Below are 27,860 nucleotides of genomic sequence, written 5' to 3' on the forward strand. Positions count from 1 at the left end.
GGATCATCTCTGAGGGAGTTAGTGTTTGCAACAGTCCAGGGAATGGGGAAACACACTGGACATAGAACATATGTTGAACTTGAGGGACTCTGTGCTCTCGCAGAAACTAAGCTCTCCACACCCTGCACGTGGAAACACAAAGTTCCCTCACAAACCGTGTCAGTGGAAGGAAGCTCCCTGCCCTGCTGCTCCGGCCTACTGTGCAGTATACAACAAGGGCGTTTTGCTGAATAGAACTTTGTAATAAAATCATCTGTGGTGAACCGGCTTTTATACTGCAGGCTCCAGCTGCTGACAAAGCACCAGTTCTTAGAGAAACAAATGTTACATAAATGGGAATTTTGTAACCCTTTGCTCTAAAGTACATTAGGATGTAATGCAGTACAGATTTATCTTACTTTCTCCAATTCTCATATCCTGCAGAAACTTCTATCACCTCCAGAGCAAGATTCGGATAGCTTTTAATATTATACCAAGTGAATTTTTAAAACGAACCAAAATAAAAGTGACCTGACACTGGAGAGAATTCAGTTTGGCATATAAAATCACCTTGCTTACTGTGCAGGAAAAATATTAAAACATTTTTTTAAGAAGAAGGGAAAAAAAAACAGGTTTTATGGAGAATTACTAATGACAGCTTCAGTTTCTTAATGTTCACGATAAAAATATAAGCCCGTATTTCACCAACTGCTTTCCCACATTCCTTCACTGAAAAATGCTGGTCATTTTGGTCAGATTTAAAAAAAAAAGAAAAAAAAAAAAAGGAGGTAGTTTTCAGGAGATAGATTTGACTTCCTGACTCAACCAAACTAGAAAATTGGTAAAGATCTTCAGTTGTCTGACTGTGGATTTTACGAGATGAGGACAAGGCAAGATACAGCCGGTACTTACATCAACAATCATGCGGACGGTGGGCAATGTGGCCGTAAGGTTCTGAGCGTGAGGAGGCCGGACGGTCACAGGTATGCACCCCGCATACAGGCAGCCATAGAACGCAGCGATTAACTCGATGCCTGCAAGACACAGCCACTTAGCGGCCTTGTGTCACTGAGAAACCAAAAGGTAGATTTTCCAAAACCACTTTATTAAATCATGTGCCAGATGGATCAGGCCATAATTTAACAGAGACATTACCAAAAGAAATTTTTTAAATTAAGAAATTGAAAGTAAAGAAGGAAGCATATAAAACAGCTTAAAACAAAACAAAACAAAAACACAGAGAGAAGCCAAGAGTAAATAAGAAAGGAAATCAGAAGTAAAGACAACACCTGAAAGATACCCAAGGAAGGTACTTTGACATCATTATTTGATATTACATAGGAGAAACAACTGCAGAAATTAGGGCTGCTTCCTTTGGGAAATGTGAGACTAGGGGAAGGAGAGATGAGGAACACCTGAGCTTTCTTTAAATGTTCAGAAGGTGAAGGTCACTATGTGAAGAGCAGTGAGTCGCCTAAGATGTCACTTGCACTCCAGTGGGTGCAAGTTTTAGGGAGAAAAAGGGTCGGTTGACAGGTCCACTGTCAGGACCTGGAGAGGGGCCTCCTCGGGAGGTGCTCTGCTCCATCACCAGGTGGGTAACGGGCAGGTGGAAGACAACACCCCAGGAATAAAGTTGGAGGATTTCCTGTACCAGAGCACCGTCTAAGAAATCTTAGTATCAATGTAAATAAAATAGCATAGTAAGAATCACAGAGTAAAATGAGGTTAAGGGGATAAAAGACCACAGAAGGCTGGATGCATGAGTGTGTTAGGTGGTAGAAAAATAAAGAAAGGTACAACTCAAACATTTCACCTAAAATTTTGAATAGTTACACCAAACTGTCATTCAATAATTCTGAGTCCCTCTTGCTGTAAGGAGAAGGTTGCTAAATTAAACTAGAACATCGAAGATGAATGCAGTCATAATCATGCGACACTAAGCACCAGTTATGATGTGGAGAATGTGAAGTCAGAGTTCACGGACGACATGCTTTGGGAAATGGTCCCATTCCCGAACATTCCTAGAAATAATTGTCTCTTTTGAGTGTTTCCAAAAGTCAAGAAATCTTCATTCATTCATTCAGTGTTTACCATCATGCCAGGCACTGAGCTAACAGTGGAAATACAAGAGTAAACCACAGATTCAGTGGCAGCAGAGCCCTGGCACTGCACAACTCTGGGGGTGGGGGGCGAAAGTTGGGGAGGGGGGAGGATGGTCCACCCCCTGATGAGCCTATGTGCATGGTATTCAGAATTGGGACACGCACAGCCCATGTGGTCATGTATGGCGGCCCTGAGCTCCTGTCCTCCTAAAATTTGTAGGCTAGTAATGAGCTTGTCTAGTCTACCGATTCAACACGTACCAGGTGGATAGAGCAACACCACGTTGTCTCCTGCATTCAGATGTCCCTTATCACCAAGAACTGCCGCAATCCTCTCTGCTCGCTTATGAAGCTGAAGGCAGCTGGCTGTGCACACTGTAGTTCCCTTGAAATAGAAGTATAAGCAAGTCGAAGTTCAGTAAGGAAGTAAAACAGTAACAAATGCAGCCAATTTGACATTGTATGAAAGGCTTGTGCCTTGGTAGATTATCTTTTGCAAGTTACCAAATTCAGTGAGAACTCCCAAGCACCAAAAGATACGTGTGGTATTTTCTTTTCCAAGGTTTGAAGGTACTTAGGGAACAGCAACATTAACTTAAATCAAACATAGGTATTTACAGTCTTATTTAAGGTAGCCTTAAGAATACATAGGAATTTTTTGTTTAAATGAAGAAATAAGAGCAGAGGGAAAATAAAGAAATAAAAGCAGGATGAGGGCAGGAGGGAGGTCAGGACGCTGGTCTGTGGTCAAGTACATTTGCTGTGTATAAAACACAAGTTTGGCTCGGAGCAGCAAAGATGTAAACAAAAACAGTAACAAGGAAACAGAGCCCATTAGCTAACAATAAAAGATTAACAGATTAGAAGATGGCCAACTATTCAGGGTCCTGAGAATAATTTCTCCTTCGGGTCTTCATAAGTATCCTTATTGTTAATTCAAGTTTCCCTAAGCTGGGCTTTTTGAGCCCCTGTTCTTTTGTAAGTATAACACACAGATGAGAAAATGCATGAGATACAAATGTGCAGCTTGATTATAAAAATTATAAAACAAGCAGCTGTGTAAGAACCAGCAGGACATGAAAAAGACCACTGCCAGCAGCACAAAAGCACCCCAACAGGTGCTCCCACCAGCCCTCACCTTCCCTCCAGAGGGAACAACTACCGTGACTTCTTAATACTGATGGCTGATTCTTTTTTCTTTATATTTTTACCACCAATGAAATATTTGATGTTCAAAGAACAGCACTGTACACATGTATTTTTGCTTTTTAAAATTTGTTTTCTTTTGTTTTGTTTTTTTGGGGGGTAATTAGGTTTATTTACGTATTTTTAATGGAGGTACCGGGGACTGAACCCAGGACCTTGGCACGCTACTAAGCATGTGCTCTACCACCAGTCTATTCCCACCCTGCCTCATACATACGTGTTTTTGAGCTTTGCTTTTCTCTCAACATTCTGTTAAGAGTCATCTATGCTGTAGCGCCTAGGTATATATAGCTCATTAGATTTTATTGCTGAATAGGATTTAATTATATGAACATGATAATTTATTCATCCATTCTACTGCTGATGGACAATCCATTCCCATACATGTATCCTGGTGCACAAACGTACGCATTTTGGTCAGGTGTAGACCTATAAGTGGAACTGCTGGGTCATGGGGTATGCCTACTTTCAACTTGACCAGATAAAACCAAATTGTTATTTGTCTATCATGCCAGTACCACACTATCTTAATTACTGTAACTTTGTAACTCAAAAAAACTCACCATAAAAGCAAGTTTACTGAACTGTTAAAAATAACTTTAAAATTTTATTAATATAAAGTAGTACATGTTCAATACAGAAAACATGGAAAATATGGATGAGTAGCTACAAGTAAGACACAAACACTATTAAACATCTGGGTGTATATTTTCCTGGCTTTTAAAAAATGGAAAAATCTACATATTACATATAAATTCACACACAATATTAAAATTAAAAAAAAGGTATACTATACCAGAGGCTTGGTAGTCCACTGGCTAAGAATGTGGGCTTGAAGCCAGTCTGGGTTCAAAGGAAGGGGCTAATTTCCTAGTCCTACCACTTAAGGCCCTGTGACCTCAGGTATGTGATTTTATGTCTCTGTGCCTCCATTTCCTCAACCTTAAAATGAACTGTGAAATATAAAGCACCCAGAACAGGGTCTTCAGTAACTACTCAATTATTATTAAAGTTTTATGTCCTATTCTTCCCACTTCCACACTATGAATATTTTCTGGGTCATCAACTATTCTTCTATAACATTGTTTTGAATGACTGCATAGTACTTCATCATGTTTACATGCCATAATTTAGTCAGCCAATTTATCTACTACTGGACATTAAGCTTATAAAACTGAAATGAATAATATTCCTTTGGCTAAAATCAGGGTTAAATTCATAAGGCCATTTCTTACAATAGCCTTCTTTTTGGTCCATGGTATGGCAGCAAACTCAACTTAGCAAGGACCGTTTCCTGGGCATGAGGGAGCAATGCCATATGGTTCCTAAGCTTTCTGGTGATCTGGGCTAATCCAGGGTAAAATGTTAGAATATGCAGAAAAATAAATAGACTACATGTCCTTTAGTCATCCATATATATATATTATTCCTGTAACCAAGAAGCAAATTTAAGCTTATGTTCATTATCAAATAATTTGGAGTTTGACTTTATGGGGCCATAACTTTAACTGTAGCCAACCTTGGGAGTGGAGTGGGGAACAAACTGGACTGACATCTTCTGACTAAAATGGAAGGACCCAAGTCAATCCACGGGCTCAAAGAGAAGCCCATTTCATGTAGAGGTCGAAGAAGGAAGTCCTAAAGTTTTCTCCCATAGAGCAATGTTTCTTAAGATTTTTAAAGACTTATCACTAAGATGCATAGCATTTTTGCCTCAAGTTCTATCACTGCATAAATTCTCAAAGTTGTGTGAGTGTGTGTATCAATTTCAGAACCTAGGGGGCTGGGGCAGAAGGGGGCAATTTGGGTAAGCCCCTAAGAGATTCTGACAGGCCCTCTAGTCTTCCCCTGCTGGTGAGAAATACTGTTCTATGCTATGGTTATAGTACTTGTAGCTTCTGACTCAGCCACTAAAACAAACAAATCTCAAAAGACTCCCACAGAATGCATAACTTAAAAAATACAATATTCTGGTGCACCATCCATTAGGAAGCAGTAGTTAAATGGACTATTGAATAATTTGCTTTTTATGTTAGCAATAATCATTTATGTATCATTTAAGTATGTACTAAAAATAACTCTGGTTTTTAAAATGTTGATCTAAAGTCATTTTATTTCTAGTGGAAATAAAAGAATTAAAAGTCACATTGGGTAAAAAAATTACATGACAATGCATTCTGTACTTCTGGAGATCTATGTAATTACATACCGTCCCTACTGTTCCTATCAGAACTGAATAAAGATGACTTGATTGTAACAAAAGAAGAGACATTATTGAATAACATTTCAGGTTTCATTTCAACCTTGAAGTGATTGTATAATTTATCCTCATAATTCAAAACAAGGAGAAAGCAATAAATCCTTCCTCAGAATTGACAACAGAAATTTTCTGATGAAAGAAAGAAATCAAGAGTGCCTAAGAGACTCACAATATCCAGCTGATTAGATATAGAATTGAATTTTTAATACCTTGGCATTTAACAGCATGAAGAGTACATGGTCAGGAGTTGCCTGGGCTCGCCACTGTAAAATCTCTGCCAGAAATTGGTGCTGAGATCATAAAGCAAAAAAAAAAAAAAAAAAAAAGAATCAGGGTTAGCAACTTTTAAAAAGCTAGACAGTGCATCTCTCCCATCTGTTATCTGAAGTGTAGGTTCTGTCCTTGACTTGCTTATAAAAATCAACACTTCTGGAACACTTACCTTCCTCACTAAATCATTTTCTTCAATTTGCCCAAGGTCCCTTCCTGCAGCTTGTGCAATGCGTTTTCCTGCAACCAGGTTCCCAACCATCACAGAAGCAGGGCCTACACCTGTAAGTAAAAGCCAAAATCAACTCTCTGGAGATGGTGATTCAAGCTACATACCTCCTCTCCCCTTAAGCATTTCCAGACTGCCTAAAGCAGGTTCAAACACTAATTCAACAATACTGACTGAGCATCCTTCCAGGCACTGGGGCACAGTAGCAAACAAGACACAGAGCTTGCATTCTGGCAGGGAAAGGCAACAAATAAAAACATACTCAAATAAATTATGTCAGGTAGCAGGAAGTGACAGAGAGAAGGAAAATAGGACCACAGGAGAGATGAGGTTTTGGGACAGGGGGTAGCAGGACTGGGTATAGGGAAGTTTCCACTCTGAGGAGGTGGCAGTTGGTTGCATGGGGTTCCTACTGATAAACAATTTCATCTGCCCCAATCATGGATAAAACCCTAATAGCAGGTTTAACAATAATGAATATCTGGTCTGAAAAGAAACCTTCCATCTATGAGGACTCAGCATGAGCTCATCAGGAATATCAGAAGGGCTTTATTTTAATGTGTAATGAAATCCAGATTGTGGGACATTCTATGAGACAAGTGGCCTGGACTCTTCAAAAAGTCTTTTGAAGACTTCTGCTAGAGAAGGGCATACAGTAACACTCAGAACGGTGGTATCCTTATTTCCTTTCCTACCTGTTGTTCTTTCCCAACTTTTACCACTATGAAACACACACATACACATACACATACACATACACACACTCCCCTTCCTTTAGGGAGCTGTCTAGTGGTTTTCAAAAACGTCACATTGGTCCTACATTACAAATGTTACGGGATTTGGTCGTTCTCACTCCTTGCTTTTATTTCTATGTTGATGTTTCAATAATGCAGTGAAGACTAAAGTCAGATATTCCTGTGGAAATTACCTACTTTTTTAATCAGTTTCATGTAACTTACAGTTAGTTTTCAGCTGCTTTGGGTGGTTTCACAGTCTATTTAATATTCTTATGCTTCTTTGCCTAGATTTACTTTCACCCAAAGAACTGGGTGAAATAGCGTGGACTTGAAGATAGTTAACATAACTCTGAATGACCAGATCTTCAGTGAAAATTTATCTTAGATTTTAAGAGACAGTATTCTCTGAGTTCATATTTCTGAGTGAATCAGCTTTCTAGAACTATATAAGGGAGAAGAGGAAAATAATTTTTTCTCTAAGCAAAATGAAATCCTTTCATATTTTCTGTTTTGTATCAACGTTCTGACTTCTGCCTTGTGTTCACAAATGATCATTCAGCTCAATTGGAGCTATCATTATTCTCAAATAATTTTGTGTGTGCATGTGGCATGTCAACCTGTAACTACCAAAAAGTTGAAAATATGATTTTCATACAAACACATGAAGACCATTTCTTCTCATTAATGCTGTAATCAGCAGGATGGAAAGTTGATTCAGAAGATGATTGTTAGAACAAGGGTTGCATAGGCAATGGAAAAAAGAATGTGGATGTCAGATTCAAAGATGAGATATAAAACTAGTTAATGTTCTACAGGGCAATGAAACCCTTACCTCTGAGTTATGTTTTCTATCAGAAAATAATGATTTGCATCTCTGCCAGACAAAAGTCTAGAAGTTAACGTGCAACTTCACAGAATATAGGCCTTAATTTACAGTAAGTATTAAGTCAATCAACGGCACATTCCTTATATATAGACAATTAAATAATCTTTGGGTGGGCCTGTCAAACAATGTTCTAATCTACTATGTCTCTAAGAGAACATGCTGCCCTACCTTTGCCTGACTTCCAAGTTTGGTTCATTTTTCTTAATAAACTATGTCTGGTCAGTACCAAAACCAAACAACACCTAGAAAGACAGCAGGAAATGCTGGCTTATTAGATAGGACAGTTTGATGCAAGCAGCAGAAATCCATTTAGGCTAACTTAAGTTTAGAAGGAATTTACTGGAAAGATTATAGGGTAACTTAACACTGTATGCCTTTCTTGATGGTCACTTAAAGATGAAAACTCCAGTGTATCAAACTAAGAAGATGGCTAAAACATATCAAAACTTAATGCCAGCTGAGTTTCGAATAATGCTGATGTCATGCTTAGATTGTTATTAACCAATGCTTATTGCCAAAATCTGTTGATCATGAATGTACTGAAATGGGTGGAACAAAAACACTTAAATCACAGAATCACTTTAAAGTATTTAGAGAAGCGGGGTAAAGAATATAAGGGTATTCTTTCACTATTTGGCAACTTTTCTGTAAGTGAAATGATCTCAAAATGAAAAATTTTAAAAAAACAAACAAAACCCTAAAGGGCAAAGTACTCCAACACTACGCTGAATGGTTTTCATCTACAATGTGTCTGTCCATTGAAATTTTAAGTATGATAGGCAAAATTCTTTCCCAAGAGACTACATAATCAGTTACATATATATCATGTTGGAGACAGCCTTTTTACTAAGGCAGGGACCCAGAGTGTATGTGACTGTGTACACTGTCCAATCCTGGACTCACACTGTAAAGTTAATAAAGGCATGATATTTTAAAAAGTGAATTTTTCAGACTAATTTAAAAGGACAAAAATAATTCAGCAGTAATTTTGTGAGATCCTCCTGTGTGCACTTCTTGAATCTATGGGTCAAAGGAAATGAAAGATTACGGAAAGCAGTAACATCTAGGAGGCTAACTGTAGACACTGCAGTACCTGTAAATATGTCTTATTTTCCCCACAAAATTCTGCAAATTTCTAGTGGCAAAGACTAGTCATCAGTCCCAGTTATCTATTCTTCTTTTCCTTAAAAACACAACCCCCATTTTTCAGCTAGACAAATGCCTAGAATAAAGACTATATTCTTTAGTATGGGAGAATAATAGGTAAAAGGAAGTGATAGTGCAATTTCTAGAAAATATGTTTAAAGAGGTAGGGTACTCCCTTCCCTGTCTTTTTCTCCTGCCTGCTAACTGGAATGCAGAATTGATGGCTGGAGGTCAGGGGCTCTGAGGCAGTATGTTAAGGCTGGCTGTGGCAGATCATTTTACTTTCTTACAAGTCTTCTTTGCTCTGATTACATGAGAGGAGTATATCCCTCTCTGCTCCACTGACTCTGGGCATGGTCTGACTTATTTTGGACAATGAAACGTTAGGAAACATGAAACAAACAGAAGCTTTAAATATGCTTGTGTGGCTTGGCTTGCCTTCTTGCTTTTGCCATCTGCCTTGAGGAAAATATGGCCCAGGTAGCTACTGGTGCCATGATGAGGCGACACATGGAACAGTTCTGAACCCAACCTACAGCCTGGAGCCACGCCAAGGCCCGCTGATCCCCACCATGTTCAGCAGATCTACACTCCACGAATGAAAAATAAGTGCTTCTTATCTTGAACCACCCAGTTTTAGGGTTATTTGTTATACAGCATTTGTACAGCAATAGTTAACAGATAGCAATGCCAGCGCAAAAAGGTAGGAAGCTGGAACCACAGTGATTGCGGATCCGCCATCCTAGCCCTGGACTTCTAGATCCAGATTTCTTCTACCTGAGAAAGAAATCAACCTGTCTTTTGTTTAAGCAGCTGTTATGTTTTTCTGAAACCTGCAGCCAAAATCAGTCCTAACACAGCCCCATTCTTTACACATAGCTTAATAGGCATCTCAGTGAGATTTTTGTCACTGGGCTGCCTGACACTTTCTATCTTCCTTTTCCTCTGCTTTCCTTTCTTCCTTCCTATATACCCAACCCCACGCTCCTGTATTCTTTTTAAACACCAACCTATCATGCTATCCCCACATCATTTCTGCTCCATCCACGCCATGATTTTCAAACTGCTTTGGTCCGAACCATATGCATACCACTCAGATTTCAGCAGACAATCACAACAGATAGCAAAAATACAGAATCCAAACCTAATGCTTTCATCAGACAGGTGGATGCTATGCTGATGGGGGTTTAGGACTAAGTCTTTTTTACACGTTTTATCATTTAGTAAAAATGCCTGAAACCTGGCTAACAAAAGCAATGTTTTAGGCATCTACCACATCTCTAAGTAGCATCTTTTAAGTATCTACTGACACAGAAGTTTTGTTAAAGGGATCCTAGATTAAATGTTATTTAAAATAGGATTTTACTTATATGAGAAATAAATATATGACTTCAGTATAACAGAATTTGAGATGGAGAAGGATTTGTATGTTTTACATATCTGTCAGATACTTAGGCAGGTAATATGAAGATACTTTTTAAATATTTCTTGACTAGTAATGTACAAATTTAATTCTAACTGCCCCTTTAGAATATTAGTCTCCATAAACTCTTATTTCCACGAGCAGAAACTGATGAATATCACATATACTTTAGCTCTATACACACTGTTACTAAGATGAGGTTAGTTGGTGAGTTGAAAACAACATCTAGATAAACAACTGTGATATGATCTTCAGCCACCAGACCACTGACGTAATTACTACAAAGTAGAGTATATTAACATTTTAATATCCTAATAAAAATATCCTAGAGTCAGAGGCTTACCTTATATTTTATTATACATCATATTTACCTTTCAGCAAAAGCGGTCTTACAGAAACATAACTAAATGCCCCACTTCCTTTTGCATTCCTAATCTTCCCACTTTTATCTTCTTTTCCCAACACATTTGGAGGCTAATGTACAAAGTGTGCATGTGTGTGTGTGAGTGTGTGTATGTGTGAGAGTATGTGTATGTGTGTGTGTGTGTATGTGTGAGAGTGTGTGTATGTGTGTGCGTATGTATGTGTGTGGGGGTATGTGTGTGTATATGTGTATATGTGTGTGAGTGTGTGTGTATGTGGTAGCTACATGATCTGTAAAGACCACATTTTGGCTTTTGTGTGTTTCCAGGCAAACAAGAAACTAGGAGGCTCTCATTAACTTCTCAATTAAAATGGGAAAAGCATCAATAAAACTTAATGATTTCATGTTGGACTGAACAGACATTTTAACATGACTGACCATCAATTACTCCTGCCTTTCGTCTCCTACTCAGCCTTATAACCTAGGTCTGTTCAGAAATGAGGCAAAAAGATGAAATTGAGTATTTGTTTTTTTTTTCTCTAGAGGCACCCTACTGAGAATTACTCAGAAGGGGGAGTCAACAGTAAACCTGGAGAAGCTATTTTCCAAAATCTCAATCTTCTCTGCTTTTCGTCAGCTGATACTATTCTCATGTTACTCATTAATCTTTGTAAAGTCTAACTCTAGAGAAAAGAATCATGCTGAAAGAAACCAGTTTCTTAAAGTTACAATTTTAATGTCACGACTTCAAAGCCAGCACCTTACCTGGTTGCTTTTGCCGGGGTTTTGGCAGATTGGTCACGCATGTATGTGGGCACATGAGGATATTGCAAGGATGCAGTGATCCCTCCAGAAACAGCTGTTTTGTCTGAGATATATGGATCCCTCCCAATGGAGTTTTGGGCAATGTATTGGCAGGCACCAGAGCAAGACAATAAACCCCCACTTGATGAATGCTATCGATTGCCTAGAAAAATACAAAATATAGAAATAAAACATTCAGTGAGATTAATTTTATAACATTTGGCATCCGTCTAACATAATCCATTATTCTATTCTAGGCTTTTTCTTTATCCATTCTAGGTCTAGACTCTGGTAGAGTATTAAGATCTCACATCTAAAGGTACCTAGTTCTTCCAGAGATGGCACAGGGGTGAGATACCATCTAAATGGACAGAGGTGGATACTGGTTCACAAGCCTCAATATGTTCTCTCTTGAGTGATAATGTCCAAAAACCTAGAAATTTGTTTTAGTTCTTTAAACATTTTAGCTTTCCAACATGGCTCAATTAAACAGAGGCCGTCTTTTTATTATAAACACACAGAAGCTCTGTAAGTAAGCCCTTGTTTAAGTGGTTCTCCAGGTTACCAGGAATCTCCTCTGCAAAACATCTAGGTGAGGCCCACCGAACACTGAGCCCTGGAGGCCACCAGCTCCCGGGGCACCCCTGCTCCCAGCCGCCCACTTGCGCGCTCACTGAGCGTCAGCTCTGCCTGCTTCCACATCTTTCCACCAGCTATTCTTGTTATTGTGCTCCTATTATTTAATTAACTATTATGTCAACTGATAAAATATGAATGCAAAACAAGAGAAAGAGCTAAGCTTTGGAAAGACTCATTAGAGGTGAGTTCCTAAAAAAACTACTGTTGGTAAGAATGGGCAAGTTAATTCTAAAAGGTAATAAGGATTACGTATTCCAGTTTCTAATACTCACGTTCTAGTCTAACTTAAAGGAAATGAAACCAGAAACCAAAGACAATGAGTTTGGATGAGTTAATAGAAGTAAGTTGACCTGGAACTCAAATTGGTGTACTCACACTCACACTACTCTATATTAAGTGAAGGCACATTTATATGTTCTGTGTTAAAATTTAATACTTGAAGAATTTCTCATTTTTATGGTTTTCTGCGTCCACCACCTTTTAAAACCAACTGACCAACTACCAATACCAGTTCCAAACACAGCAGTTACGCAGGTTCTTTTGTATTACCCACAAGTCTTACTGAAAAGGAGATAACAACCTGAGAAGAAGAATGGACCAGAAGTCATAAAAGATGGACAAGGCCTTTCATTAAAATGACTTAAAAAGGCAAAGGAATAAACTTGAAAAGCACATTCCTCAGACTCTCCTACTGACCAGCAGAAACAGCTGGGAAAACGGGAAGTCTGGAAGAGTCCCTAAGTCTCTGGTAACTTAGAAAATACAAGAAGTCAGCAAATGCACTACGAGTAGCCTGGGTTCCCCACTGAAAACATCCATCTGGTAAGTCGCCTACTGACCAACTTCCTTAGAAGGTGCTGAGTTAGGTGTTTAGTTTATATCAGACACAGACCTGGAATGAAAAAACCTCTGGGCTCCAAACTACCAGAGCAGATGGTGTTCTTACTGTTCTCCTAGGCATCCAATGCCCCGAGCTGAGAAGCTACAGAGGAAATAATGCCCTCTTATTTCATGCCCAGATCACCCCAAATGACTTTAACAGGGATTTGGGTTAGGGAGTTAGCACTGTATTTAATTCCTATAGTTGGTTTCCAGGGAAAAATAACAAGTATCTTGGGGAATTTGCTTCCTATAACAGGAAAAAAATGCATAATTCACCGCAAGATCCTACCACTACTCCCCAAAGTTCTTTCTGGATGAAATAAGCAGTTTGTTTGAAAATATGAATAAACATTCTCTTTGCAGGTATGATTCGTAGTCATCTTTCCCAGATCACCCAATCCCCCCTTCTTCGTAGTTTCTTCTATCTAGTTCAGCTTCAGTAGATTTTTTTCTTTTCTCTGATTTCCCACTACCAACAGCTTGTGCTATACCAGCTGATAATTGAGAACCACAGACCTTGCGGATAGGAAGAGATCTTAAAAGTCACCTAGTGCTATCACTCACCTCATGCTTGCACCGTTTCCACAACACTACTACTGGCTGGCAGTAAAGAAATCCAAATGCCCCAAGCAGACAAGTTATATATGAGCGCCAAGCAGACAAGTCATTCACGCTGGGAACACTGTCAACACACAGAAGTTGCTATGGCAAGGATAGTCCATGCTTTCTTTGGACCATTTATTTATCCAACAAATATTTACTGAGCCTACTCTGATGATGTGCTGGCCTGATGCTGTCTGATTCTGGGGGCTGAGCAGGGAACAAGAGAGACAAAGTCTTGGCCTTCATGAGGCTTATATTACAGTGGATGCAGAAAACAATAAATATAAACACATATATGCTGATAAATACTAGTTAGAAAAATACAGAAGAGTGAGGTGACAGAGTGGAAGGGAATGTTACTTAAGATAGATGGGCCTCTCTATAAACTCCTCACTGGAGATTAGGCATATGATTATTCTATTTTATGTTAAACATAATCGCCATCATCTTTTACTGAATGCAGGCACTAAATATTTCAATTCATTATCTAATTACCATCAATTAATTCTTTCAACAGCTCTGTAATATAGATAATTTTATCCCCACTTTACAGATTAGGAACTACACTCAGTGATGTTAAGTAACTTGCCTAAAGCACTTATGTGGTAGGGAGTGGAGCTGGGGTTCACGGTATGATTCTAAATGAACACCAGGCTCTTTTCATCATTTTAGCCTGCTCTCTCTAGAAACATACCCCTTACACTAAGCCCAACTCTTCCTCCTCCATTAGTGGTTTATTTCACCTAGATCTCTAACTCCACAGCAAAGCTCCCGCCAAGTAAGAGCAAGGTCTTATACCTCCCTGGATCCTCTGCACTTTAGGCACCACTTAAAGCATGTAATAAGACTGCAACTGTTGACATGGGGACTGATTACTGTCAAAGGTGTGTTCCACATTTGGACAGTTAAAATGTTCGTAAGCAGTAAATGCTCAGGCACAAAAAAATGAAAGAACTTGCTGCGCCAAGTCAATTCAACTGTTTTTGGCAACCTGACCAGAAAAATACTATGTGGGCCACCAGGAGGCCTGGTATTAGTTATCTAATTTTGCTAACAGTACCCAGAATACGTGAGTAGTGACTGGAAGGAAAAAAATAAGGTGGTGTAAGTGGTCCATTGAAGAAAAATTCAGCAAATATTTATTGGGTGCTAGCCAATAAATATTGGCTGCTGCCACCTCTGACGACAACGCCGACTGCCCCAACAAAGACCCCAGGTGTGCTCACCTGCAGCACACGGCTCATCCACTGGAAACTATCTTCCTCGGAAGCGTCGGGTCTTTGTTCCGCAACCACCACGATGCGCTCATCATAAAATACAGACACAGAAAACACAGCAATTCTAAGAGAGACAGATCAAACACATCAGGACTCCCTTCACAACCAGTCCTATTTGCTTTGCTCAGTTGGAATTACAGAGAGGAGACATCCCCACCACACTGCCCAGGAATGAGTAGTTTAGAAAAGAAAATGTCACAATCATTACCATCAAAACGAGGACTCAAAAAACATGTATTAAGCACCACTGTAGTGAATGTTGGGACGTAGCAATAAATAAGACAGTCCCTGTCTTCGTGGAGCTTGCGTGTCAGAGACAGAACAAACAAATAAATGTAAAATAATGTCATGTGGTAATATACACTAGGGGAAACCAAGGCGGGGGGCGCAGCGGTGTGCGGGGGGCGTGCTATGAAGGCGGGGTGGCTGGGGAGCGCCTCCCTGAGGAGCGGACACTGGAGCAGAGACCTGAATGAGGTGAGGACGCGAGCCGCGCGAAGATCTGGAGGAAGAGGTTTCCGGGCAGAAGGAACGGAAAGCGAAAAGGTTCTGAGGTAGGAACGAGCTTGGCAGGTTTGAGGAACAGCAAGAAGGCCAGTGTGCCTGGAGCAGAGTGGTGAAGCAGAGAGTGGTGGGGAGAGGTCAGACCCAGCCCGGGTGCTCACCGCGGACCTGGTCGGCCGGGGGTGGGGGATGTTCTGAGTGAGGTCTCCGCTCGAACGTCCCCTTACTGGTGAGGCATTCCCAGACCACCCCACACAAACCCGCAGGCACCCCCCCACCCTGTGTGTCATACCTGCACGGCGCTCCTCACCAGCTCACCTGTTACCTAGTTCCCTACGTGGTTACCTTCTGTTCCCCCAGTGAGAATGTGGGCTTCCCCAGGGCAGACACCTGGCCTGTTTTGTTCACTGCCACCCCTGAGCATCTAGAACAGTGGCAAGCAGTTGGCACCCAATAAATATTTGCTGAATGAATGTATGAAATAATGGGAAGTCAATGGAGAGCTGAGTGTGCCAGCAAGCCGGGCCATCTCCCTCCCTTCCTGCCTTCCATCCACATATATTAACTGAACACCTACTGTGTTCCAGGGGCTGTGCTGAGTGCTGGGGATATAACTGCACCCTGTAGAGTTTACATCTCTTAGGAAGTCACACCATTATAAAAAACCACACCTTTCAGGAACTGGTTCTCTAACTAGTTTCATTAATTTTTCTAATTTCTTCCAAAACTAAGGTACACCAAGATTGCTTTAAAGATATATATCCATGATTGTAAACTACTAACATCAGTGACTCAAATATATATCAAATACCTTTTCTTGAATTAATAAGCAAAGAAAAAAGGGTATCTAACTGACTTCATTCATGGAATCTGAAATTTGCGCTTATGTACTATGTCAATCTCTGCATTAAAATGGTATAATAATTTAGTTAAGAGTCAAGTAAGAGAAGCAACTCTTAGATGCAAAACTCCTACAGAGTAGCATCTATCCCAGTTAGACTGACTGGGACTACTTCTGTATTGAAGGGATGTAGGAGATTCAAGGCTTTAGAATCTCCTTAGTCCTCAGGATTCAACAAACAGTAATTAAAAACTGAAGTACAGGATATTATCTTATTCCTCTCAATTATAGCTAAAGAACCAGACATTTTATGATAAATCTTCAAAGCCCAGGTTGGCTATGCTTAACCAAAACAACCTTATCACTTGGAAAGAGAATCTACAGAAAACAAATCACCCAATAACGGTATCTTAAGATTCCACTGCAAGTGCGAATATCTGAATTTCATACTACTCACCTTCCTCTGTACACAGTCTTTATTGATTCAACAGCCAATCCAGTAGCAACAATGTCATCAGCATTATGTCTTCGACCGCTAACCATCAGTAACCCATCCATTTTTCCAACCACAAACACCAAGCTGCCCTGCAAGGTAACAATGATTTACATAATTTAAATAGTAAAAAAGACATTTTACCTCTAGCCTTGAAATAAATGTCATCAAAAACGTAAGAAAGAAAACAATACCATATTTTATAGATTCTAAGTGTTTGACATTTCAACATCTCAGAAATCAGTGGCATCTCTCAGTTAATGGGGCCTTAACAGTTCATAAGAAGGGATTCCATTCATATTCATTCTTAGGGAGGAATTTTATAAGAAAGCAGCTAGGATGCCACATGAGCCCAGTTTATCTTCCCAGCCACGATTATGTATTAGTTCATCTTCTATAGTTATTTATAGGATGGATGCAGAAAGCTGGTAGGTCATTTAACACTGGAATCAGGAAAAGATTAAAACAGTTTTAATGTAGGAATGAATGTCTCAGATTTATAAGGGTAATGTTTCCATCTGGCAAGATTAAAGTTAATGAAGAAAGGTCTAAGGAACATTATAGAGGCCTCTTCTTTTTAATAAAATAACTGAGCTACAGGAAAGTCTGCTGTCAATGCCCTAAAAGCATCACTGTAAAAATAATTCTATTATTTATTATTTCATATAATTATTATCAATAATTCTCCCAGACTCATTTGTTACAGAATTCCTAAATTTCTCGGACCATTTGCATATATTCAGTTATCCAGTAGTCATCTCTGTTTGAATGTCACTCATGGATTTACTAAGCACAATGGAGTGCCATACAACGACTGGGCTATGTAAGCAAGACATAACCTCTAGTCTCAGGGAGCTACTGTCATCCCAGAAGACAGAAGAGAACCAGCCATTTCCAACAGTCTGGAAAGTGCTATGGTGGAAGTAAATAAAGACAACAAGACAGTCACTGCTAGTCCCTCAATGCCCCTGCATTTCTTTCATAGTAACAAAATTTCTAGCTGGGCAAGACTGACCAAAATAAAGACTGCATTTCAGTCTCCCTTGCAGCTATGTGTAGCCATGTGACTAGTTCAGAAGACCGAGATATAAGCAGAAGGGTTGCTCAGCAGCTCCAGGGACTCTTCCTTAAGGGGACAATTTTTTCTTAAGTTTTATTTATGTATTTTTAATTTTGGGGGTAGGTAATTAGGTTTATATATTTTTATTTATTTATTCTTTAACGGAGGTACTGGGGATTGAACCCAGGGCCTCATGCACGCTAAGCATGTACTCTACCACTAAGCTATACTCTCCACCCTCAAGAAAATAATGTTAAGGGCTGTGCCCTGTCCTCTATCCTGCTTCCTGGAATGCAGATGTGATGGCTAAAGCTACATTGTGGGGCTCAATAGTGGAATGGAGCTGGGGCTTTGAGAATTTCTCGGTGTTGAGTGAAGAAGTCAAGACAGTAGCTGTAGATGTCTCTTTCTAGGAGAGCAATTCTCTTAGGGGAATGCTGTCACTCCCACAACCAGCCATAAATGGTGGGGAAGAAATAAAATAAAATCAGATCTTTTCTTATATAATTTGAACTGTTAAGAGGAGGAGAGTAAGAAGGTAATTAGACATGGATGGAGGTGTGTGGACTCAACTATGATAATGGATGCCTATTAGTTACAAAACAAAATCCAAACCTCCCATTATGTCATGCAAAGCGCTTCATGCTCTGGCTCTCTGCCTTCCTTATTGGCTCATGAAACTAACTGCGAACTCTCAGACAATAGGTTTTGCATCCTAATTCTCTCTGTAAACCTAGTGCCTGTAAATATCATATGCTGAAAAACATATTGTTTTCATTCAAAGAATTTTCTGTTACACATGGTGTAGTACTAATAATCTGTGTGAAAGCGCTTTTTGCGTTATTTATTATGGTTTCCCTTTGCCACTGAAAGTAACTTATTTCTAACTCTTCTAACTTATTTGAAACATTTTAATCAAATCAAAGCAAGGTAGCAAGAATAAATGAAAAGAGTTTTGAAAATAAAAAATAATATCTTAATCTGAAGGAATAAAATGAATTTGGGTAACGGAAGTAATAAACATTAACTAACTTTAGACACTTTTACAGGAACTGCTCTAAACATAAGTTAAGTGGCCGTGTAACACTCTTGGACCGATAAGAATTTGTTCTGTGAGCTAAACTGCAAATAATTGGAACAGATGCACCAAAACAAACATGAAACCATCACTTACCGGCCCTACAAAGCCCAGCAATCCTGACCGGATGAATGGGACATCCCCAACAGGGGAGCCTGCAGAATTCACTGGAATCACCTTAAAAGACAGAAGGAAGAAAGTAAAAATCTTAGCTTTTTAAAGAAGACTTTTAAATACATGCTTGTTGAAAATTAAAATTATATAAATGGTGAATCCAGTAATCCCACCCCCTTAGGAGATAACAAGTATAACTTGCTGTTTATCTCTCCGGACTTTTTTAGATTCATGTATTAACATAAGAATTTTTTTTAAAAAAAGGATCATATTACACATACTGTTTTGCAACTTGCTTTTTTCACATATTCTGTATTATATATACATAATATATGTATTTCACATAATGTATGTATTTCACATAATGTATGTATTTTGGATACCTTTATTATAAGCTGGTAACAGTCAATCTAGCTCCCTTTGTACAGGAGTCCTATAATAAACCATCACATTGGGGATGGCATAATATAGCCCTTGGAATAAGATGTAGGTTCAATTTCTGGCTCCGCCACTCACTAGTAATGTGGACTTTGGGCAGGTTTCCTGGACTTCTCTAAACCTCAGTTTCTTTGGTCATAAATTGGAACTCCCAGTGCCTCTCATTTCGCTTTAAAGAATATAAACAGATTTGCAGACATAAACTCATGGCCTGGACCAGATCAGTACTCAGGAAACCATCAGAGTTAGTACTATTAGAATGTAACCAGTCTTTCTGGCTAGATAGGTCATTCTAATTTTTCACTATTACAAACAGTGCTTTACTGAATACTATTGTACATATTTCTGTGCATTTATACAAAAGGCATGAGTCTTTTCCATTTTAACAGGCTGTTGTACAAAATTACTATAGCAATTTACACTCCAGCAATGCTGTATTAGAATATTTTTCCTAGACTCTGGCTAGTATTATATGTTATCAGTTTTTCTAAACTTTGCCAATCTGGTAGACAAAAAAAGGTACCCTGCTATTATTTTAATTGTATTTCTTTATTACTAATATGGATGAATCTCTTTTCCTTTGTTTCCTGGCCATTTGTATTTCTTTTGTGAATAGTCTATCCATGTGTCCTGTCTATTTTTTTCTATTTGATTGCAGTTTTCCCTTTAATTTTTAAGATTTCTGTTTTTATATAGGGAACAATTATAAGAAAAGGTAACATCTATTAAATACTGATCATGTGCCACACAGAGGTGTAAATATTGTCCAGTTAATCCTTAAGAAAACTGTATGAAACAGAATGAATACTTTCATTCTACAGATGAGAAAGTAAGGCACAGAGAGTTTCATTTGCCTCATATCAAATAGCTGGCTAGTAAGGGATGAAGATGGAAAATTAGCTCTCTGTGTTGATATGTGCTACAAAGTTTTCCTCACCAGGAGCTTATTTTTAAAATACACTTTTATTTTCTGACCAGTCATTACTTGGTCTTTAGTCCTAGTGAAATGTTAACCACATTGGAAAATTCTCTCCAGGTTTAAATATAAAAATTCAGTGAGAAAAATATTAGAAACTTTAATTTGCAAAACCAAAGCAGTAGAGTTTTCTCCTTTTTTGGTTAGGATTTTTACTCTACTTCACTATCATTAAATTTATACTGCAGATTTCAAAATTTCTTCATCACTATGGACCTAGCAATTCAGTATTAAATCTGAGAATTTTGGCTAGGCAGTTGCTCTCCCAGGAAAGGCCATGTAATAAAATACTATTAGCATCATCAAACCCTGCTCGAGGATGTTGTTCATCGTAAGGAAAATGCAATGAAGAAAAACTCAGACATTGGAAACATATGTAGTCCAAGCATTCAAAGGTAAGAGAAATAAGGTGAGATTTAAATTAGTAAAATGAATATACATTCAACAGAGGTAATTAGTCCCCTGTGAAAGTAAACCAGAGGGATGGCAGTAAACATATGCCTTAAGAGTTTATGAATGTCCACTGCTATCAAAGGGAACTGGTCACAACCTTTGAAGCCAGGCCAGGAATGGAGTAGTGATGATGAAGATGATGGTAACAATAGACACTTTATAATTTATATTATACCATCTTAGGCTGTGTAAACAGATGATGGACAGCCCAGGAGTTCTTAACCTTTTTCAGCCCCCACACCATTCATGTAGATAACACTCTCCCGCTATTTACACCTATTATTATATAACTACATGCACTGATTTTCAAATCGGATGGTAGACAGACATGCTCTGCCATACCAAGACTGAGAACCACCAGTCTAGATTATAGGAAAGGAAAGCTCAAAGAACTGAAAACAGGCAGAGGTCATATGAGCCCTGTCTAGTGTGAAGGGGACATGGCCCGTACACTGGAGTCTTCCATTCCCTAAAAAGTACCCTGAGGCAGGTTAACCCCAATTATGACACATAGACAATTAATTACGCCTGCTCTGATTTCCAGGCTCACTAGACAAACTTTTGTTATAATTCAGCTTCACATGCAGAACTGCCTGCAGGAAAATGATGTGCTACTTCCACTGGAATATGAGCTATCTGAGGAGTTTTGTTTGTTTTCCTGATGTATACCACGTGCATCTAGAATAGTGCCAGACACACAGACGGTACTCAACAAATATTTCTCTGACTGAAAGACTGAATAATGGAAGCAATCTGCCCCCGTGACAGGATCGGCTTTCAGGTTCAGTAGGGAGCTGGCATTCTGGTTTACATCAATCTTTACAAGCTGGGCTAGCTCGAGCCAACTCCTGAGAGGCAGACCCATCCTCACTGCTCTCTCAGAATTAAATCCTGGGGTTTATGCAGCCCAAACCATGGCACATGCACCAGAGTGAATTTTGGGGCAGCCTCTTAAACTCTTTATATATTTAACAGATAAACCACAGCATTTCCTGTGTGCCAGGTGCTGGTCTGAGCACTTTATCAACATTAACTCACTTAGTTCTCTCAACAGTCCTGAGGTAGACGCTATGATTCCTCACAGTTTCAAGAGAAGGAAACTACGGCACAGAGAGGTTAAGCAACTTGCCAGAGGTCAGTGAATGAGTGGCAGGGACAGGGCTGGAACCAGTGGTCTGGCTCTGAGCACACAATTGAGCGCTACACCGTGGTACTTCCCATCAGCTGACGCAGCTGCCCTAGGGACCCCCTGACCTCACCCAACATTTTCCCCATGAACCTGTAACACTGTGTACCTCAAATGTATTTTTTGTCACACCAGCAAGCCCGAAGTACATCATCCCTCCTGTTCTGGAGCTGACACAGATTTCTCCAATTTCATCCGTTTTGCAGAGTTGGGGAGGTCCATCGGGTCTCACAATACACATCATCCCTAGTGTACAGAAAAGTGCAGTCAAGGGACAGTCTGGAAAACCTTCACAAAAACAGCTTCGTCCTTATGAACCCAGGAAACTCGTGCATTTACTGAGTGGCATTAAGAAAGAATGCCAAACAGGAAGGATAAGAAAAGATCTGATACTACATAAGTATATCTGAAATTTCCATCTTTTAGCCCTGATAATAAACAAATAATTTTCTAAATTCAGCAAATAAAACATACAATAGATGCAGACTGGAGGTTTTAAAGACAGTGACTCATTGAAGTTCAAAGAAACAGATTAACTTAATTTACCCTTCCCTAGATCAAACTCAAACATGCACAAGAAGCAGTGTACTCTAACTTTCTGCCTGCCCCAATGTTTTGGCAATTACAGTGAAAACCAGACAATTTTAGGGTCACTCAGTACTTAGCTTTCCATGTGAACAACTGTAACTGAAGCATTCACAATTAAATCCTACAATTCTGCTGGAAGGTAGGTATAACTAGAATCACCTAACTATTAGAGAGGCTTTGAAAAATTAAGTGACTAAGTATTAAATTTTGGTTTTGGATCTCATATTTTATCAGGCTCTACTCTCTCTAAAGACAAATCTTTATGACAAACTGAATGGAGTTCCTGAGAACTCACCCCCGGGCATTACATGTCCCACATCCTGGACCGTCAGTGCTGAATTTTTATCTTCAGTATTGACCCGTATTACCCCATAGCTCAATCCATTCATGGAGAGAATGGCTCTTCCTGGCAAAGGGGCCCCTGGAACTCCAGGTCTGAAAACAAAATAAACTCATCAAATTTGGCAAATTAAATGTTATTAAGATAAAAGTATGAGTATGTAGGGAAGGAAATTTCCTCTGGCTAACACTCACACACAAATTCTCATTTTCTCTATCAATAACATGCCAAATTAATCAAAATTCACATGTGCAAAGCATGGTCAACTTTCACTCAGGTGGAAAAGTAAATTTTAATCAGTTAATATATCAGCTAGGGTGTACTACATATATAGGTACGTAAGCTACAGTCAAGAACAGTCTATTTCCAGTCTAAGATGCTAACTAAGGATTCTGAAGAACAAAATAAGACTGGAAAAGAAACAATTCACATATATGGTAATAATTAAAGTGAAATTTCAGTTTATCAGTTATACTTAGGGCAAGAGTGGGAAAAATAAATGAGATGCTTCAAACTGCTTTACAAAGTCATTTTCACTTTCCGGCTTATGAAGCAGAAAATTAGATAGTACCCCTTGTCACCGCCTGGTCAGTTTTGCACATTTGATCAAAGCTGTTAACATACACCAAGAGCACCAACACTGTGAAAAATACCTGCGGATTGCGACAGTCATGGCTTCAGCAGAAGTGGCACATGGACAGATGGCCTCAGGTTTCAGACCATGGCTTTGGAACAGACTCAGGAAGGCATCACAGGATGACACAGACCCTGAGGAGTTGAAACAGATCAACTTGAAAGCTGCAAATGTGATTTTCATTACCACAGGAAACTGGTAAAGGGTGGAAAGCCAACAACGTTTGTTTCTCGTGGGAATGCTCACTGTACGTCATTAATTCCATGCAAATATTTCACTGTGCCTGTGAGATGGTTGATAGGTTTCAAGGACAAACGAATGCTCGTCCAGCCCACAGAAGGTCACTGACACTATTTAAAGTTACACCTTGGAATAGGCTGCTCCTACCAAACCGCCCAATCAACAGTGGAGATGCCCTACAGGCAACAACTGCAACTTCCAGCCAGTCTGGAACTGAGCAACTCTTCCCAAAGTAACTAGTGCATCTTAGTCAGTGCAGTACAAATATTCTAGCTTAGTTTCATCCTCTTCATGCACTCTCTGACTTGTTTAAGGTCAGTCCCATGTCTGTATTTTATGCCAGGATGATCACTGTGACTGTGGACAAAAATCCATGATGACAAAGAGCACAGTAGTATCTAACATTATACCTGACTCTACCCTGTGCAGGCTCAGGACGGGGTGCTTGTGGGGAAAAGCAGGTAACACAGAAAGATCTCTGAAAGCTTTTGTAAACTCCTTTGATTTGCTGACAGGGAATTTACATAAAGGCCAGACACTTGGTTACATCAAGTCACCTTATCACTCTTTTTGTTATGTGATAAAGGATCCAAATGAGTAAGGAGTGAGTTTAAAAGCTTATGGATCCATCAAATGATGAATGACTACATAAAATGTAGTATATCTACACATGGAATATTATATGGTAATAAAAAGGAATAAAATACAAACACATGTTGCAACATGGACGGACCTTGAAAACATGCTAAGTGAAAGGAGCTAGTCACATAGGGTATGACTGCATTAATATGAAGTGTCCAGAACAGGTAAATATGCAGAGACAGCCTGGGGCTGGGGGACAGAGGAGAAGAAACTGGGAGTAACTACAAATGGGTACAAGGTTCCTTTTTGGGATGATGAAGTTCTAAACTTAGGACAATGATGACAGTTGTAGAACTCTGTGAATATACTGACACCACTGAACTGTAAACTTCAAATGGGTGAGTTTTATGGTATGTGAATTATCTCTCAATGCAGATGTTTAAGAAAATGCTTACAGAAAGGGGATGAAAACTTCAGCCTACCAAGGAAACGGTATTCTCAGACCAACACTCTAGAAACACTCACAGGGATTAGCTCCATCAGTCACAATCAACATCCGGAGGGAACTCAAGCTCACGTCTCTTTGGTCCCGATGTGCCATCATCGCCCAGTGCAAGTCTCGGCATTTGACTAAAGCTACCTTGGCTACAAATGCAAAAGGGATAAAGTCAGCACACGTACACACACCACACTAGGGAGATATTTAATACACTGTAATAAACACATTTTTACTTATTTTAGAAATCAAGATTTTCACTTCGAGAAAATAAAAAAGGTTTCAAAGAAACGGTGCCAGGTGCTCTGAGGCAGCAGCTACTGACTGGACACACAACTGTTTGCCAACTGTGACCTGCAGGCAGGCCGCACATCCCAGCCAAGGAGGCTCTGAACACCAAAGACCCCAATAAATCTAACTCGAGGCTCAGATTCAGGCAGTCATCTCAATTTTTAAGAAGGGACACCAAGTGAGATCAACTAGACAACGTATCTAATTCTATAGTACCTCAACTCTAAAATCTGTCAAGGCACCAAGGCATAGAATTATGTTTCTAGAAGAGTAATTTGAAAATCCCTAAGATCTTAGTTCAAACAGTCACATAATTAAAGCTCAGATGCTGTGTGTAACTACCTTTGTGGGCATGTACTCTCTGGACCCAAGATAGAGGACAGGTCTTCATAACAGAGTAAGGTACACTAATTGTATGCATCTTATTCATTACATTCTGAAAAGCAAAGAAAGATAAAAAGCAATCAATACCTAAAACATACTTAGCATTTTAAGATTGAACTGGTATTTTGCTAACAATTTTAATCATGAAATACTTTCATACATGCTCTTTGAAAAAAATCTGAAATATTAACTATAAGGTAGAAGCCTTCCTTGCTACTTATTCTCAAACCTGGTTCCGTTCTTCCTCGTAGACAATCACTGTTATGAATCTGGAATGGACCTTCCCAGTCCTTTTTCTATATATTTACATATATATTTGTCCCCATAGAAACATAAAAGTATTTTTAACATAAAAGGCATCATACTATACGTATGTCTGCAACTTACTGTTTTTCACTTAAAATTGTTTTAAAGCTAAATCTATGCACATCAGTGTAAGAGAGCTACATAGTATTTTTGAACTGCTGCATAGTGTTCCATAGAATGACTATCCATAACTTATTTAGGCATTTCCCTATTACTTGCAATTTTTTTTTTTGCTACTACAAACAATGTTTCAAGGAACATATTTATACTCATTTTCCTGGGCACATGTGCAAGTGTTTCCTCAGGGTAGGTACCGAAAAGTGGTATTCCTGAGTCATAGGATATGCGCTTTTTAAATTTAACAGACAACTGCCAAGCTACCCTCTAATCTACATCATGTTCATGCTTGTCACATACCACACAGGGCTGGGTCTTACAAAGTCAGAAATGAAAGAGCCCCTGTTGCTTACAGGAGGTCCTGCCCAGACCTGTTAGGTGTTTGGGTAGATCAAGCGGAGTAACCTGAGGGGATCATGTCATTCGGTGTCTCTCCTGTCACCCAAACCAAACACACCCAGGAACCTCTGTCCGCCAAGGAGAGCCAGCTGGACAGAATGACTAAGTCTTGGTATTTAGACTGGCCATTTTATTAAACACCTAAGTGGCCCAAAGAGACCAAGATACCACTGCAAACCTCTTTCCTCCTCCCTCCCTCAAATTCAAATGTTGGTGACAAACTTCTGGACTTCAAGAATGGCATTTATAACTCATGCTTCACACATGTCCGTGTCTTGCTATGTGGATCACAGAGAGAAGATTCTAACTCCTTACAAGGGTTTGTTTTTTTTTTAACTTCTGATAAAAAACAAAACAGGAAGGGCTTCAGAAAAAAGCTAGAAAGTATGGGTGCTCAAGGAATCAGACTTTTACTAAGTTGAGTGGTCCTGTGGGAAAGGGGATCCTCCTCGTGCTCCCCATGCTTCACCGCCCAGTCTTTCTCAGACTCCCGCGATGAGCACGGAAGCTAGATGCGCTACTCTCAAAGGTCTTTTTCAACTCTAGGGTCTTGTAGCTCTTCTCTCTCCTAATCACCATGCTACATATGTAGCTTTTCCCACTTGATATGTCCCCTCTCTCTCTACTTCCACCTCCCAAATACCTCTATATGGCTACATCTTACCCATTTTTCAAAGTCCAACTCAACTGTCACCTCTTCCATAAAAACTGAGGCCACAGGTGGGAGGAACTCACCTTTCTCTAATTCCCTTGGCATGTTACCTGTTCCTCTGTCAGGAAAGCAGCCTGAACTACCCTGTGACTCTATTCTTTCCTGGTGGCATGGGGTCATTCAAGACATTTTGTCCAATGGAAAGGATTATTCACCACAGCTGTAAAGTTCTAACATATTTATGTAATTTTTTCTTCAGAAAAGAGAAGGGGTAAATCTCAAACATATGTTTTTAAATCATAAATAAATACATAATTATTCATAGATTTTTTTTAGGCTTTGCGTCATCATAGCAGATGTTTTTAAATTTTTTGATCCTAAGTTCTACTACATACTATTATGTGAAGGGTATGCCCAACCACACGATGAAGGAAAAAACAGAATTACATTCTCCTTAAAAAAAAAAAAAATCCCATTTGTATCACAAAATCAAATTCCCCTGGAAAATATTACTGATCTTTTAGGGGCTTAACTTTCAAACAAGCACTGAGATGCTGTGGTTACACAGCATGCATAACGACTTGAATCGTAAGCACAATTTACACCAAAGGCCTTAATTCTGTACAGCTTACCGCAAACATGCCGTGCCACAGCCCAGCATCCTTCTTAAAGTCTAAAACATTTACTACTGTTTCCCCTAAAATAGAAAAAAACAGGAAAAAACACAAGGAAATCATCTTTAGTGTTAAATAGCAAAATTATACCACTTGCCTCTATTAAACAACTGACTGCTACTTTGAAAGAAATCACTAAAAGCTCTCAGGGTCTTCTGATTACTTGAGGGTCCCCACAAATTGGCTGGGGAACTGATCACAGGG

The 27,860-nt window shown here is 39.3% G+C and overlaps 1 protein-coding gene across 3 annotated transcripts in view; it reads right to left on the reverse strand.

Annotated features, from left to right (window-relative positions):
- The window catches only part of DIP2B (disco interacting protein 2 homolog B), a 194,879-nt gene that overhangs the window by 18,600 nt on the left and 148,419 nt on the right, over window positions 1-27,860 (reverse strand). For all 3 annotated transcript variants that reach the window (XM_074374879.1, XM_074374878.1, XM_074374877.1), the window contains 14 exons: window positions 27,615-27,679; window positions 25,467-25,560; window positions 24,863-24,982; window positions 23,535-23,649; window positions 22,837-22,976; window positions 22,063-22,199; window positions 18,883-18,963; window positions 16,613-16,740; window positions 14,760-14,874; window positions 11,371-11,572; window positions 5,993-6,102; window positions 5,760-5,840; window positions 2,346-2,469; window positions 892-1,013 (listed from right to left, as the gene is read on the reverse strand). In XM_074374879.1, coding sequence (XP_074230980.1) covers window positions 892-1,013; window positions 2,346-2,469; window positions 5,760-5,840; window positions 5,993-6,102; window positions 11,371-11,572; window positions 14,760-14,874; window positions 16,613-16,740; window positions 18,883-18,963; window positions 22,063-22,199; window positions 22,837-22,976; window positions 23,535-23,649; window positions 24,863-24,982; window positions 25,467-25,560; window positions 27,615-27,679 — 1,634 coding nt within the window. The remainder of the gene's footprint in view (window positions 1-891; window positions 1,014-2,345; window positions 2,470-5,759; window positions 5,841-5,992; window positions 6,103-11,370; window positions 11,573-14,759; window positions 14,875-16,612; window positions 16,741-18,882; window positions 18,964-22,062; window positions 22,200-22,836; window positions 22,977-23,534; window positions 23,650-24,862; window positions 24,983-25,466; window positions 25,561-27,614; window positions 27,680-27,860) is intronic.

This window comes from Camelus bactrianus, chromosome 12, assembly GCF_048773025.1.
Source record: "Camelus bactrianus isolate YW-2024 breed Bactrian camel chromosome 12, ASM4877302v1, whole genome shotgun sequence".
NCBI lineage: Eukaryota > Metazoa > Chordata > Mammalia > Artiodactyla > Camelidae > Camelus > Camelus bactrianus.